This window comes from Fomitiporia mediterranea, assembly GCF_000271605.1.
Source record: "Fomitiporia mediterranea MF3/22 unplaced genomic scaffold FOMMEscaffold_6, whole genome shotgun sequence".
In the NCBI taxonomy this organism is placed as follows: Eukaryota; Fungi; Basidiomycota; class Agaricomycetes; order Hymenochaetales; family Hymenochaetaceae; genus Fomitiporia; species Fomitiporia mediterranea.
In genome coordinates this window covers 1208776-1226984 of record NW_006760391.1, presented here as the reverse complement: position 1 = coordinate 1226984, position 18209 = coordinate 1208776, and the positions used below count along the sequence as shown (strand labels likewise).

Below are 18209 nucleotides of genomic sequence, written 5' to 3'. Positions count from 1 at the left end.
CAAAATTGTTGTCACACGCGCGATTCGTGATTTTCGTCACACTAAGTACACTCAAATACAAAATCTACTATATCTCAACTAATACTTAACCAAATTATATGATCTAAGTTGTAAAAATTATGTTTTTAAATTAAATTTCATATTCCAGAAAAACTAAAGTGAAATGAGCAAAAATTGAGCAAGATACAACACAAAATGTGAGTTTTCCCTATATTTCATGTATATGAGTTTTCCTGGCCCCAAAACTGATTGTACAATACTATAAGCTAATCTAAATGATGAATATTACTTTATTATTAATTTACATATTGAATTATAACTAGGGTACAGAGTATACATATAAGTATAATACATATTTAAGTTTGCTAAAATTGAGCATTTTCCCCTAACCTCTCTACACTCAGGGAAGCTTCTCCTGAGTACTATTCATGTTTATAAATTCATTCCAAATAAATTAGACTATTTTTAAGCACTTTTAATAGTTTTAGCATGGATTTCTAGTCTAGATTAAGTAGTAAGTCATTATTATACATATTACTTTGACAGTACTTCTCTAGCTTATAAAACTATACTATAACTTATAAAAGTGCTCATATCTGATATGTTTTGGTTAGAGTGAATTTACAAACATAAATAGTACTCAGGATAAGCTTCCCTGAGTGTAGAGAGGTTAGGGGAAAATGCTCAATTTTAGCAAACTTAAATATGTATTATACTTATATGTATACTCTGTACCCTAGTTATAATTCAATATGTAAATTAATAATAAAGTAATATTCATCATTTAGATTAGCTTATAGTATTGTACAATCAGTTTTGGGGCCAGGAAAACTCATATACATGAAATATAGGGAAAACTCACATTTTGTGTTGTATCTTGCTCAATTTTTGCTCATTTCACTTTAGTTTTTCTGGAATATGAAATTTAATTTAAAAACATAATTTTTACAACTTAGATCATATAATTTGGTTAAGTATTAGTTGAGATATAGTAGATTTTGTATTTGAGTGTACTTAGTGTGACGAAAATCACGAATCGCGCGTGTGACAACAATTTTGAAAACGGCTGTAAACAGTATGCAAAACATGAGCCACCTCGATTGATTCTAAGCTCAAAGCATGTGTATCGCCTTTAAGTGCTCACCTAAAAGTGTTGATATCTCTCTCTATTCTCGGAAGTCGAACGATTCAGAATGTTCCTAAGCATGAGGAACGTAACCCCCTTCGATTTACTGCTGTTTGCATAATTCCTTAGAATAGCAGTGCACGTGATTTTTTTGTCGCGTTGTGTTCAACTTAGTCAAAATTACAGAAAAACATTGATTTCTCCATCAATATAAGACATTATCTCATAATTAAGCAATGAAAAATTAGATAAGATAAAGATTTATTATAATATGAAAAAAAGTGTGAGATTTGGGGCTTGTTTGATAGATATAACAAAATGAAAGTGTATCTGCCTAATTCCTAATCTATCAATATTCCTTTGAAAATTCTGTAACCTCCCCCAGCATATGGATAAAATCCAGAGAAAGACACCTAAATTATTTTATTCATTTCTTGCATATTTTTCCAAATTTTGAGAGACAGGGGTGCTGTATTTGCTTTGTTATTGAGGTAATTTTACACTAACTACTTATTTAGTCCCCAACTTCAGAACCTTAACAGTTTGTAAATTATGATCCAGCATGTGTAGACCTCCTTTATAGCTGTAATAAACAGTATGAGACAGGAGTCTTATATCTTTAGACTTCAGGAGTCCTTGTCATTTAGTTGTCTCAAAAGCACACTCTTACACAGTAGAGCATCTTGTTCTTAATGAAGTACATACAACAGGGCAGTAGATAGCATCAACAACAATAAAGAGTATATAAGAGTCTCCCTGTTGGAGGGGCGACAGTGCATTGTCAAGTAGTTGAGTACTTGGCACACAGAGAAAGTGCTACTGTGGCAGGAAACTCTACTACAGTATTGTAAAGGATTCAAAGGCTAAATGTGACAGAGAAAAGGAAAGATACATCATATCCTACATTTGATCATATAAAATAAAAACTTATCACACAGTGAAACGCAAAGCTCAACTGATACTGTATGATAGCAGTCTCAGTTGGGAGGCAGGACATCCCTTCAAGAAACAGGTCAGTACTAGCTTGATAAAATAGAAAATGTGTAATACATACAAAGGGCCCTTTACACAGGCCTCATCCTAAGGCATAGCAACACCTGACTTTGAAACTGTTGTAGCACTGCTCTCAGACATTGTACAAGGCCTTTCACCCCTAACCATCAGTTGGCTAAAGAAAAGCTCTGCCTTCTGCTCCATGGTTTCAAGGATGAAATGCACTTCAGCTACTAGAGGTGCAACCTACAAATAAACTTGAGTATGCAAACCTTGAGTGTAATATGGCAGTAGATTGTGTAACAATGCTAGCTCATTATACAAATTAAAGTAGAGGTAGTAACTAACACAAGACAGCCTGGACACTCTAATGTAAGGGTACCCTTTGATCCTGTACTTGATGTAATACACAAGGATGGTGCATTCTGTGTGAATGTTCAGAGCCTATACAGCTTTGAATACGAATTTGAATTCAATCATCTTCTGTATAAAGTCATTGTAACTCATTTTCCTGTAATCTTTGAATAACTTCTTGATGTGCAGGTTGCTCCTGAAGTCATAGTTGATATGCCTAACATGACTTTCAGTATGCACAACATTGAGCTACTCCCTGTCAAGTATAAATCTGCACGTCACTGATTCACAAAGTAGGAGCAGTTGTTGGATGCTTGCATCTATTGTTAATAGCTTTTCCACTATGCATTAAAACCTGTCTTGATTGGGATGATTGTACAGAGCTTGTACATACTTATAAACTAGAGAATGGGTCTGTCAGACAGGTTAATTTGCCATAATAACTGATAATACATACTAACATTGTCCAAAAATACAACTCCTCCCCTGATACACCTCACCAGATTGTTTGCAACCAAACATGATTCCAAAACATCTATCAGGTCTCTGCCTTCAAAAGTGTACTGCTAATAATGTTTGAGAACCTGAATCAGAGTATTAACAAGCTCCTACTGTGTGTCTGTCACTTTGGGTGGATGAATGGTCCTAGGGTATGACCTGTATAGCTTTGTAGGACTTGGCAGCTTGGGAGGACATCTACTTTCCTTGTCTCATGCCTCCTTGCTTGCTCTTGCATTGATTAGTGTGTCATACATACTATACATTACTACCTTGTCATAATACCACTTTATACAATACCTAGAGAACATATAGTAAAGCTGGTAAAGTTTGAGTGTTGGATTACTTGGGACAGCATTATCTTCAGGAGTTTTCTCACCTTCTGTTCAATCTACTGTTGATTGTAATGACTTGAGGATTCCCTATATCTGTTATAAGTAGTTCTCTACTACAGTCAACTTATCTGGTAATCTGTTCTCTCTAAAGTAAAGAACAACTCAATTGTTGTCTGTAGGAATGTAGCCAACAGTGACTACCTCTCCCCTTGATTGTGACACAAGGAGAGATGCTAGGGTATTAAGGACTTGTATGAGTCTCCTATGACTATAATTGCAAAATGGCAATTCTGAGATATTTATCAAGGTGTGAATTACTTCTCATACATTTTAAGGTAACTTGTGTATTTCAGGAATCATGAAAGTTTCATTATAGTAAGCAGCAAGTATATGCTCTACAGTTGAAGAGAGTGAGTGAGTGGAAGGAACTTTTTTTTTTGAGACAACTTGAAACAGCTTGTCTAGAGGGATGGACAACATAGTGATGATGACAGGAAGTGGGCACAGGGGAGTAGACAATGTGGACAACTGTAATGTAGCAAACAGAATGAGAGGAGTGCTTTTAAGGCACATACTAAGTAGTACAACCTAATGTAGACTCTTCTAGAAAGTTCTGTACAGAGTATGGGAAATGTATTTACTGTATAGTTACTTTATTACTTTCTCTTATCCCTTGTACTTTCTCCTCCTTCCCCTCACACAACCACCTTTCTACTCTAATCTGATTGAGTAGATCCTACCAGAATGGATCCTCCTGACAAGATTGACTTTACTTGGTTCCTATAGGATCAAGATTACATGGCTCAGGGACTTGCACAGTCTGTATTGTAGAATGTAGGATTGGAGAACACAAAGTACAGTACTCTCCTTTGTTCTGTAAGCCTAAGGTTTCATAGCAAAAGTATGTTTATTCCTTTGAATGTTAATTTACATACTCAGCTTAAAGATATTCTGAGTGATAGAAGAAACTCTATACTTACTCTGATGTTATTGAGTACACTTGCTAGTACAGTTGCTCATAAACATTGTAGTCATCTCCTGATTCTGCCCTAGGCATTTGACCTTCCTAACACAGCTGTACCTTGAGAAGAGAGAATGCTTGCTTAATAGGATTGAAATCTAGTAAGTATGAGGGAAGATATTCAAGCCTGACACCCCTATTCTCTTTGTTAGCAAATAATCTAGGTATAGAGCCTAGGCTCTATGTACTTTGCTTCAACCATCTCTCAGATTTCTAGGGACTTGTGGATCAGACAATTATCCATTACTAAGACAGATTGTAGTCTGGGAAATGGATTCATGTACTCTAGTATACTACTAATGAATGTCTTAAAGAGTTTGGTGTTGAAGGAACCTTTAACAATCATACAGTCCACAATTCTGTCTACAGTAATACTAGGGAGGATAGAATATCTTAGTACTGTAAGTGTTACCAATTCATTCTAGCTTATAATAAGAAATCTTACTGTTTGCCCTGTATAAAGAATGCCTTACAAACTGCTTGCAAGCCTTCTAAGGCCTATGCCTGATCTCTCATGTATGTATGTCAGTCACAAGCACTTTCATCTGTAAATACTATGTACTAAGGCCTATAATGTAGGGACATGTATGCCCTGAATTCAGCCTACAAGAGTTCATTCTACTCTTGTGTGTGTCTTGTTATCTATAAACCTAAGTTATATCCTCCTCTAGCAGATGAAGTGTCTCACACACCTTTTTTAAAGTGAAACCAACTCTCTTCAAAGTCCTATATACTATTGTTTCTAAACACTTTACACTACATTACTTTTCAAGCATCTCTTTCAATTCATCTAGGTATGAATCATTTTGAAATTCTATCTGACTACATATAAACTTAATATTATAAATATTTAATGTGTAAGTCAATTTCTTTTGACACAATAAGAGCCTCTTGTACTTACTTGAGTGTTATCATAGTCTAATAGTCTTGGCCTGCCTCTATTTGACAGCTTTTGTGTACAGGTAAGATACTCTGTACCTAACTGTTATAGTTCTCTACTCTTACACCTTCTGTTCTAAGGGTTTTACACTCTTCCATACTAGAACTCAGGACTTCTGTCCCTTAGAAGTACTGTCTATAGACTATATACATACTGACTCTTACTACTACCCCTTCTTACTTTATTATTCTGTTCCTTTAATTACCCTTTCATTCTTTATTCATTCTATAGTCTCTTACCCTTTGTCTACCCCTTTATTCCTTGTATCTTTATCTTTGACCTTCCTTTCTTTTATTCTTTGTAACTTATTATTCTTAGTAGCTCATACTCTCTAAGTACTCTTGTATAGTTTAGTATATATAAGTGTACAAGATTAGACTAGTTCTGTAGTCTTAATCTTATTTACTCTAAATAGTTCTATACTCTTAAACTTACTCTATATACTCTACTCTTGTCTTACTCTCTCTCTCTGTCTGTTTTACAAGTTCTAACTATGTTTTAGTACTTACATTCTGTATTTCTGTTATATAGAATAGTTGTAGCCTGAGTCCCCTTACTAAGTCTTTAAGTCCTCTCTATACTGTTACTAACATTAGATTAAGACTACTTATTACTATCTTACAACTCTCTTACATTTTGAGTATTAGTACTTACTATTGTGTTAATCTCTTTTCTTTGTTTTAACTCTTTTACATTTTTAAATTTTAAACTTTTACTACCCTTCTTCTATTTATTACTCTTTTTAGTTTAGTACTAATTCCTTTATAATATAAACATAGACTCTCCTACACTAACTACTACTCTTACTGTTCTACTAGATTAGTAGTTATAAACAGACTTAGCTTAATATGTATAAACCTCTATTTAAGAGACTCTTACTAACTACATACCTTTAACTCTCTTAGAACCTGTTCTAATTGTTTTAGAAGTTACAACCTGTTTTAGAAAGAAAGTGTATATAGTCTACCCTTTAAACTTTAATAAGTAGTACTTTAAGGACTTCTAGTACTAAGTTAAACTATATATAGTTACTACTTTGACTAATCTATTCTTAGACCTTGATTGTATTCTATTTGTCCTCTCCTTTATAAAAGAAGGTAATGTGACTATCTAAGCTTAGAACTAGATTAAAAGCTATTAGATTAGAAGTCTAATCTAACTTTAGAATAATAAGTTGTATTTAGAATTTATAAAGTAACTCTATACTTCCTTTATTAATTTAAATAAGAAGTACAATATATAGAATAAGCTTGTGTCTCTGTAACAGAGTAAACATTCTACTAATACCTTCTTTCAGAAGTTTAATATCCTAGCCTAAAAGATAGGATTTATACTTAAGTTTAATAATGTTCTTATTAGAATGTTTGAAAAAGCTCTTTACTTAGAACTAGTTAATAAGATTCTTAAAATAATATTAAAACTAACTACTTACACTAAGTAGAAAACATATACTATTTCCTTTGACTAAGCTATAGTTTGAATATATTAAGTTTGTATAGAACACTTACACATGTGTCTAACTCTAACAGTTCTGAGTTCTTAAATTAATCTACTTATAATTTGTAATCAATTTGTTCTAATAGACATTAGAGAAGTCTAAAAGTAAAGAGTATACTTTACTTGTAGAAAGTCAGAGTATTAGATTAAGAACTGTTTACAGAAGTAATAGTATATCTGTCAGGTTATTAGAGTAATAATAAGTAACAAGTAGAATTTGTAGTAAGAAGCCTTTTTTACAAATCTAAAAGTCACCTTAAAACCTCTAAACTCTAACTATGTACTCTAGAATTTTATAAAAGCTTAATAGTAAATATAGTACTAAAGAGCTATAACTTAGATTTTTTAACAGTTACTTTTGATTTAATAGACACTATAGAATTAGAAGTAAATAAAGTAAGAAAAGTAGAAAAAGTAAATCAATAAAATTATTTATTAAAAAGAAAAAAGTTGAAAACAAAAGTAGATAGTTCTTTTATTCCTTCTGACTCTTTTGATTCTTCTCTTCACACTTTATCCAAGTCTAAATCTATACAATCTAACTTACTACTTTTGTATTCTATATTCTTAGAACATTTGAAACACTACTTAGCCTTGTTTACTATTTAGTAGTTTGTCTATAGTATTAAGTAAGGATAATCTTAACTAAGTTCACAGTTAAGAATATGAGTCTATCCTTGTTGAAAGAGAGAGGTTAATAAGGAAATGTTAGTACATATACTTACTCTCTTAAACAATAAGATTGTACAAGCTGTACATTCTCTTTAGAACAAGTAGTAGTTTATTAGAGAATATTCTAAGTACTAGCTCTAAGTCTCTGTCCTCTTAACTCTCTTCTTAGAATCTCTCCAGATCTAAACAATAACTCTAGTAAACAGTAAGTATACTAGTTTGTACATTAATAAGACCTTTGTATAGAAACACTACCTTTCTACTTAATGTGTTCTACTTTTAATCTTAGTATACAATACAGACAGAACCCTAAATCAGAATAGTTAGATTACTAAGTTTACCTAACTATAGATGACTATTTAGGATCATAAGGAAAGTATTGAGTTTAGAGTTACTAATCTTAGAAAGACAGATGTCTTTATTAGATTCAAATAGCTTAAGACTCACAACTCTACTATTAACTAGTTAGAGTAAACACTTACATTCAATCAGTGTTCTGAGTCTTATAGTTATCTTATACTACTGTCCTAAGTAGATACAAACACTTCTAATGTTACTAACAGTTCTAATAAAGGTAACTAGTTGTTCTTCTTTAACTAGAATAAATATATAAACACATATTCTAGTTAAGACAGAATAGAGTCAATTTAAAAGATGTCTAAGACAGAACTAGTCTAGAACCCCTTTAGAACAACTCTACTCTAGTATATATATAGACTTAACCTGCTAGATTTTGTCTAAGAGTTTTCTAAAGTCTTTAGTAAAGAAGAATTTAACTAGCTTTCTAAACACTGTTTTTAGGACTATACAATTGAATTAACTAAAGGTTTCCAACCTAAGGATTATAAGGTCTACCTACTTAATAGAGACAAGTAGGAGGTGCTTGACAAGTTCCTTTAGGAAAATCTTTAGAACAGCTAGATTTAACCCTTAAAGTTCTTTATAGTCTTCTCTTTCTTCTTTGTTAAAAAGAAAGATAGAAAGCTCTACTCAGTTTAGAATTATTATTGTCTTAATAAGAGTACTGTTAAAAACAAGTACTTACTCCTCCTAATTCAGGAGCTTATTAATAAGATGTATACATTTAAGGTTTTCACTAAGTTGAATGTTTAGTAAGAGTATAATAATATTTGGATCTAAGACAGAGATGAGTAGAAGACTGTATTCTAAACTAATTACAGATTGTACAAACTGACTATAATATTCTTTAGACTAACTAACTTACTTATAACATTCTAGTTATTCATAAATTACATTCTTACAGATTTGATTAACTCAGAGTATGTTAGTGTGTATCTAAACAACATTCTAATCTTTACTCAGACAGTTAAGTATTATTACTAACTAATCTAAGTAGTTCTATAATAACTCTAAGATAATAAACTGTTTCTCTAAGAAGTAAAGTACTCTTTTACACAGGAGTCAGTAGATTATCTAAGCTTTGTAATTGGTAGAGGAGAGGTCTGTATAAATCTGACAAAGGTAACTACAGTTTGAAACTAGTTATAACTTTAGAACCTAAAACAGGTCTAAACATTTCTTAGGTTTGTAAACTACTACTAACACTTTATTTAAAACTTTAGTACTATTACCTAGCCTCTTTACAATCTTACTAGTAAGAATGTTCCTTAGTAATAGAGTAATCAGTAGTAGTCTGTGTTTGAGTCTCTTAAGTAGACTATTACTAGTAAGCTTATATTAGTAGTTCTAATAGTTGTAAACAAGTTCTAAGTTAAAGCCAACTTGTCTAACTTTGTAAATAGAATAGTATTGTTCTAGTTTATTGACAGAAAGTAGTGTTTGATAGTGTTCCAATCAGAATCCCTCTCTATAACAGAACAGAACTACTCTATCTATAATAAGGAACTCTTTATAATTGTCTGTTTCCTAAAGGAGTAGTATTAATATCTTCTTAGTATAGTATAAAAGTTTAAGATTTAGAGTAATCACTTTAATCTCTAGTACTTCTAAGTATCTTAGAAGCTTAACTGTTACTAGACTTGTTAAATGTTAGAACTGTAGGACTATGACTTTATACTAACTTACAAACTTAGAATACAAATAATGAAAGCTAATTTACTCTTAAGACAAGTAGGTTATAAAAGGGGAGAGAATAATAACAAAAATCTTATTCTTCTAAACAACTCCTATTTTACATCTGAGACAATCTAAGAGATCTGACTCAAATTCAAGAATGTTGACTTTGTTACTTACATACAGTAAGCTCTAAGACACACACAGGACTAGGTTATAGTAAAGTAGTTAGAGAAGTAGGCTAGAGACTAGGAGGAGGATAAGGATGAACAAGTTTATTAGAAAGACTAGCTGTATGTTTTAAAGGATTAGAAACTGTAGAAGAACATTGTCTAAGCTTATTATAATAATCTAACTATAGAACATTTAGGCTAACACAAAACACAAGAACTTATTACTTAGAACTACTAGTAGTTAGGAATGTAGAGGGAAATCCTAAAGTATGTAACTAGTTATAATATGTGTTAACAGACTAAGGCCTACCAGACAAAGGTTTAGACTCCTCTACATTTGTATTAGATTCTGAATCACTCTTAGGAGGAAGTCTTAGTAGACCTGATTAGTAAACTACTTAAGTTTTAGAGTTATAATACTATCTACATAATTGTCAACTAATTCTTTAAGTAAGTCTATATAGTTCTGACCTGAACAGAACTCACTTCTAAAAGTATAGTATACATTTATTAGGATTATGTTTTTTAGTTATACAGACTCCCTCAGAAGCTTATTCATAATTGTAGACTGTAATTTGAGTTAAAATTCATACAGAACTTATATACACTTCTTAGAATTTAAGGGAATCTTTCTACTACATATTACTTACAGACTAATAGTTAAACTAAGTAAGTCAATCAGGAGATCAAACTCTATCTCTAGATGTTTATTAATCATTAGTAGTCAGACTAGTTTAAATAGTTAGCTCTAACAGAATTTGTACATAATAACTAGTAACACTCTACAACAGGACAGTCCTTATTCTTCCTCAATTATGAGAGACATTCATACTAGAAGACAGTTCTAAACTAGAACAATAGTTCTGAATCTGTAACAGACTTTATAGAACAAATATATAAGACTAGAAAGGATATATAAACTCTTTTAGAAAAGGTAGTGTAAGTTATAAAGTAGAACTATAATTGGAAGAGATCTACAGTTAAGGATTACTAGCCTAGTAACAAAGTTATACTAGAAGCTACTAATCTGACCTTAGATTGTTTAATAAAGAAGTTAGACAATAAGTACTTTAAACCCTTTATTATTAAAAAGAAGGTTAGTGTCTCTACCTACAAACTCTAACTTCTAGTAACATAGAAGTACATACACTCAGTGTTTAACAAAGCTCTATTGTTTTAGTATTATAATCTAAGTTTTCCTTTATAATAAAGACTCCTACTGTCTCTACTAGAACTTATTAGTTCTAAACTAGAGTACAAAGTAGAGTATATAGTAAATACTAAGTTATTATACAGAAAACTCAAATTCCTTATTTACTAGAAAGAGTACCTAGTAGAAGAACACACTTAGGAACCTACTAAGAACCTTACTCATACTCTTAAAACAATCTAAAACTTCTATTAGCTTTATCCTAGTACTCTACACAAACTCAGTTTTATAGATTTTTAAACCTTACTACTCTAGCCTATACTTAAACTACTAACTAAGCCTAATGTTTACTAATCAGAACAATTGATTTTAGAGAGAGGGTAATGTTACAGTTCTTTACTCTTGTACCTTCTGTTTTAAGGGTTCTACACTCTTTTGTACTAGAACTCAGGACTTTTGTCTCTTAGAAGTACTATTTATAAACTATATGTATACTAACTCTTACTACTACCCCTCCTTACTTTATTATTCTGTTCCTTTAACTACCCTTTCATTCTTTGTTTATTCTATAGTCTCTTACCCTTTGTTTACCCCTTCATTCCTTATATCTTTATCTTTAACCTTCCTTTCTTTTATTCTTTATAGTTTATTATTCTTAGTAGCTCATACTCTCTAAGTACTCTTGTATAGTTTAGTATATATAAGTGTACAAGATCAGACTAGTTCTGTAGTCTTGATCTTATTTACTCTAAGTAGTTTTATACTCTTAGGCTTACTCTATGTACTCTACTCTTATCTTACTTTCTCTCTCTATCTGTTCTACAAGTTCTGACTATATTCTAGTACTCACATTCTGTATTTCTGTTATGTAGGATAGTTATAGTCTAGGTCCTCTTACTAAGCCTTTGAGTCCCCTCTATACTGTTACTAATACTAACTATGTTTTTAGAATGTAGTAAACTAATAACAAAAGTATATTCAGGTAAAGGAAAATGTTAGTAACAGATAGATTCTAAATGTATTACATTTGAACTATTACTTCTTTCAGTAAAGAAGGTATAGTTATGTTTATACAAAGTAATTTAAGTAAGTTAGTCAAAACTTTACTAACTAACTTACTTACACTAATAGTGTAGACTGTTCTTTACCTGTTAGAAGGGATACAAGGATAATAAGAAGAGGGGTAGACAATGTATACAAAACTAACTAGCTAAGAACAATATTACTTGTGTGAGAGACAATGTGTTTAAGTGTGTAGATTATTCTACTATTTATAAGTATAGTATTTCCTCTGTCTTTTCTGTCTTTCTAACTATTATACATTAAAGTATAATAGTAAGTACTTAAAAACTGTGTTACTCTCTACTCAGCTTGATTCAAAACACTTACTATACTGTCTGAAGGTAAAAATTACAAGGTAGGAACAGAGAAGCTAACATGTATTAAAAAGCTATTAATGAAAGTAAGAGAAGCTATAGAATTAAAGACTATCTAGTAAGTCCTAAGTATAGAGACAGTAAAACATAGACTAGAACACTCTCAGAAGCAGGCAGCCACATTAGTACTAGTAGAAGTACTACTACAACTATTACTAGAAGGAAAGGAGAACACTACTAAAGAGGTGTATTAATTTCTGTAATTCTATACTTATGTCTATTCTTCTCATACTTCTTCTAATATGTATCTATATTTAGGCCCTTAATTCTTAAGACAAACTAGAGATCTCTCAAAGTAAACATGACCCTAAACATTTGTCTAAACTGTCTAATACTATATCTGAGATACATTCTAAGGAATCTTTTAAAGGTAGAGTTAGTACTATAAAGGTAAGGGTTATAAGTTATTTACATACTTGTACATTAATACTAATGTCTTAACAGATAAAAAGTAAAGAAGATAGTTATATAAAATTTATAGTATGTGTCTACTCTCTTAACACATTCTAAAACTAATCCTTACCTCTTTATTCTTTAGAATGTTAATAATAATAAGTTATACACAGAAGAGCTGTCTGAGCTAGAGTTTGTTCATGTAACTGTATTAGAAATTTCAGACAATAATTCTGATAGTTTGTTTGAGTAAGCTTTAGAGTCAGAGTCTGACTGTTTTTCTCTTAATAATGAGTTAGACACTAAAAATTTTGAATTAGACAGTAAGTAATTTATTTTATCCTTTAGTTGTTTTACTAACTTTTTACACATTACTACTCACAGTTACTTAAAAGGTAGTCAAGTCAAAGGTTAAAGTCAAATTAAAGTCTGACACAAAGATTAAAGTTCAGGTCTTAGATAGACTCACAACAAATTCTTTTGTAATACATTCATCTTAGAAACACATTCTACTCATACATTACTTATCTACATTGATAGGGATACTAAGTAAATTAATTATTCTTGTCTACAAAGTACTATAGTGTAGAAAGCCTAGTTAGAAGATGGAACTGTATTATATTAAGAATAATAACAATCTGGAGCAGCTTTTTTTATATTACAAGGACTTTGTAGCTGAAGTAACACAAAAGAAGAAGAGAGTACTAGTAGTGTGTAACATTGTGTTGAGAAACTTGAATACACAGACTCAGATAAGTTTATTAAATTCTATAAAAGTCTTTTGTATTCTAATAATCTATTTTCTTATAAAGCTAAGTAGTTGTAAAGTACAGTAGCAATCTAGTAGACTTAAAGTATTTATAATAATGTTAAAGAAAGTAAAATCAAATGTTAGTAACAAGCTTTCTAAACATGTAGAGAAAATCACAAGAAACTTTTTCTGTGAAAGGTATCTCTACACTTACTATTAAAAGTATAAAGGTACTTATAGACTATATACAAACAATTACATAAGAGAGTATACAAAGCTTTTAGTAAGTACTTAATAATAAGGAATACAAGTGTACTAACATTTGTATAGCTTGTAGGAACCTTTAGTATAATAAGTAAAGAGGTCCTAGAGTAACTCAAGATTCTTAATTATATAAAGCTCTTAAAATTAAAGCCTAAGTCAACTAATGTGTTGTTATTTACTAATAACAATAGTACCAGTATTATACACACAAATGAAGGGGTAGGTTGTGGTCTACTCTCTTTAGTAAACAAAACCATGTGTTTAAAGGTTAAGGATTGGTTAGAAATGTGTGTATTACACTCAGAGATTTATTGTGGACAACACAAAATAGGAACAATTAAACTCAAAAACAACCTATATGCATTAAGAAACACTCATTACATAAATTCCATGAGCAGAATCAGTGTTTACAATCTACATAAACGTCTCAGTCATATCAGTTATGATTATATTAAACGTTTATTATAGAACAACACAACAATATTATCTCAAAAGATAACAAACTTTGATGAAAAACAATGTGTTGATTGTATAAAAGTAAACATTGAACAAACAGCACATCCAAAAACAAGATCTTCAGAAATAAGTGCAAACTACAGTAATATAATACATATGGATATAATAGGTCCAATATCTTATGAAGGATATAAGAATATACAATATCTATTAACATTAGTTGATAACACAACATGTTAGGTATCTTTATTAAAATTACAAACAAAAGACAACACATATACTCAGTATGTTCAATGGAGCACAAACATATTTACACAACACAGTATACAAATAAGACAATTGCAAAGCAATAACAATAGAGTATTCTGTAGGAAATTCTTCCAAGAATACTTAATTAGTCAAGGAACAAAATCCAGACTAACAGTAAAGCATACACTGCAACAGAATGGAGTAGCAGAACAAATGTATAAAACAATATTTAATCAAATACGTGCCTCTATTACTTTGCAAAACATTCCATTATGCTTATAGGCAGAAGCAGCAATGTTACAGGCATATATTCACAATAGAACTCCTTGAAGAGTAATAGGATATGTAACTCCTTATTATAAACAATACAGACACAATACTAGTATTGACAACATACACAAATTTGGTCAATACATTATAATACAGAATGAAAACCTATCTAAAATTACAGATAGAGGTTATTACAGACAATGGATAGGTTTCGACAATAATTCAAAAGGTCACATTACATGGCATGATAGAAAAATAACTATCAAACATAATATACAATTCCTTGATGCAAAACCTTCACAAATTGAAGGGGACTTGGAAGACATCCAAGAAAACAAGTTAGATATCAAGGAAAATGACAACAAATCCGAGTCCAAAGGACCTAGCAACAGAGACAAATACTGCTGCCAAGTACACAAACAAGGACAGACACATGTCAAAACAAAATCCAAAGGAAACAAGATAGGATTAGATGCTCCAGAAACCCAAACAAAAGCTCCCTGAGTAATCAAACATCTTTGACACATTTCTCCTAGACACAACAACCCAAACTATTGCTCTGAAACGGCTCCTCATTTACAACAGGACCTTGGTGCATCCACAGAGGATGAAGCAACACTCTCAGAGAAAGCAAATCACTAACAGAAAATACAAAATATGTGGAAGTTAGTAGAAAACACACAATACAATGAATCTGATTGAGAATCAGACAAAACTACACAACTAAGATGCTCTACTCGAAAGTGCAAAATTACAGAACGTTTGGGTGAAACGACTTTACCTAGTAAACACTCAAAAGGTCTATCATACATTGACAAAACAAATATTATGATTTATCTTAACAAATTTAACAAACTACATACAGAAATAATGACAGATCCATTATCATATAAAGAAGCAATCAATAGAAGTGATTGTGAGCTTTGGAATAAAGCTATGGACAACAAAGTACAACAATTAATACAATCCAATACTTGGGAGACAGTATATCCTCCTAATAATGCAAATGTTATTGGAACACAATTTGTATATAAAACAAAACGTCTAGCAGATAATTCTATCGAAAAACAAAAAGCTAGATTAGTTGTACAAGGAATATTTCAACAAGACAGCAAAGATTATTATAATAATGATCTATTTGCACCCACTGCACACATATCTTCAATAAGACTTGCTATTGCATGGGGATGTTCAAAGAACTACAAGATACATCAAATAGATGTTAAATCTGCATACTTAAATGGAGAACTAGATAACGACGAAATAATATTTATTAAACCTCTACTGAGTGATTTAATAAAGTTAAAACCTGGACAAGTATTATAATTGTGCAAAGCATTATACAGTTTAAAACAAGCTGGACAACAATGGTATAAAACTCTATGCTAAATACTTAATACAATTGGTTTTACACAATCAGAATATGACTTTGCAGTATTCTATACAAAGACAAACAAATGTACAGTTGCAATACTATTAGTTCACATCAATGATATAACTATTGTTACACAGAGTAATAATATTATCAATATGATTAAAAACTCTCTACAATCACATATAGAAATTATGGACAGAGGCAAATTACATTGGTTACTAGGCATAGAAATCAAACACAATAGAAACGAACAAACAATAATGATGAGACAAAGACATTATATTGAAAATGTATTGCTTTGATATAACTTGCAAAACAATAGGAATTTACAAACACCTATACAACCAAATACTCAATTAGTTACAGACAATAATCTACCAGAGGATGAATGCACATTTATGTCCAAGATACTGTATATGAATATGGTTGGATCCTTACAATATATTGTGGATTGTACACAACCAGACATAGTGTTTATAACATCCTAACTTGCAAAACATTTAAAACACCCAAGCATGTTACATTACAATGCTGTAGTGTATTACATACAATACTTGAAGGGGACCAAAGACAAATGGTTAATCTTTAGACAAGGAAATCATAATAATATCACTGGTTATATGGATGCAGACAGAATGATGCAAGAAAATAATAAAGCAATATCTGGATACACATTCTTCTTAGGAGAATTGCTCATATCTTAGTCAAGTAAAGGACAGAAACTAGTATCCTTATCTATGTACAAAGCAGAAATAATAGTGCTATCAAATGGAATACAAGAAGCTATAGTATTACAATACCTAGCAGATGAGATACTGCAGATCTCTGATACACCTACAAATATTTATTACAATAACCAAACAGTAATTAAATCTATAGAAGCAGACAAAACAAAATACTCAACAAGAACCAAGCATATTGGCTTACAACACAATTTTATTAAGTGTTATGTTGAGGAACAACTTATTAATATTAAGTATGTTCAAACGGACAATCAAAGGGCAGATATCCTAACTAAATCATTACATGTTCCAAAGATCAAACACCTTACAGACTTAATAGGTCTTGTAAATGTTTGAAGGGGACTGTTAACATGTATTACAATCAATGATACAATTACAGACACTACAGTAATGATAAGATGATTAATACACATATAAATGGAACAGACACAGAACAATGAGACATGTATTGGATACACAATACAAGACATGTATTGGATATACAATAAGTATCAGATATGAGATAATGATACATTGGATGTCTAAGACATACAGACGAATGAATAACATAAAAGCAAGTAACTTAGTAACTAAATATATATCATTATCAGAGTCTATGCCCTCATTACTTGTGTGATAACCTAAGAATACACATTCTAACATATCCTTTAGAGGAAGTATAACTATATTGTCAACCTAAGTAAACTCATACTTCTCAAAAATGAGAATAAGTAATAAGAAGTTATAGTTATCCTGATTGTAAATACATTCCACTTGTTTGAACATGAATGTGAAACTGTTGTTGCATAATAATGCTTGACTTATAAGTGAAAAGTTCAAATCTGAATGATAATAAACATGTGTTAATGTTATTTTGCTAATTACAGGATTGTGTGTATTTCCTGAATTTCCCCTTTTAATTTCAATAATCATATCTCTGGCCTTTGTAAGAGTCACTGTTGATTTGTTTGCAAGTGTAACTGTTACCAGGGATACATTTCATACGTTTGTAAGGTGAAAGTAATATGGTGTAGCATGAATTGTTGCACCAGAATCAATTATATTGATTGTATTAGGGATATATTTATTTATTAGTGTGTTATTTTTGTCCAAGATATTATTATAACATACCCAGTTAGTAAATGGGTCGTTTGTGTCTGCATTTGCAATAGTATTTGCCTGCTGAGAGGCTAGTACATCTGTCATTTCAATGTCTGGCACCTGTTCAATGTATACATTCATGTATGGTGTAGTTGCTGCTGGTACAGATTTCGCTTCTGTTGCTTCTATTGTATTAGCCAAAGGATTAGCCTTTTTGGCTCAGGCATCTAGCATTGATTGAGTCAGTGACTTCCAGCAATCACAGGAGAAGTGCCCTGATTTGCTGCAATTGAAGCATTTTGATGCAGAGGTTGGTTTGCTTGTATTTTTGTTGTTTCTCTTCTTTCTGTACTTTTTATCTTTTGTACAAAACATATTTGCCTGTCTGCATATTGTAGG

The 18209-nt window shown here is 31.1% G+C and overlaps 1 protein-coding gene across 1 annotated transcript; it reads right to left on the bottom strand.

Annotated features, from left to right (window-relative positions):
* Window positions 1-4372: 4372 nt before the first annotated feature.
* FOMMEDRAFT_85478 (uncharacterized protein) lies at window positions 4373-4721 on the bottom strand (the record flags this gene model as incomplete). Its single annotated transcript, XM_007266420.1, has 2 exons — window positions 4373-4487; window positions 4549-4721. Coding segments are annotated over 2 exons (288 nt in total), but the record flags the coding sequence as incomplete, so codon positions are not given.
* Window positions 4722-18209: the final 13488 nt, after the last annotated feature.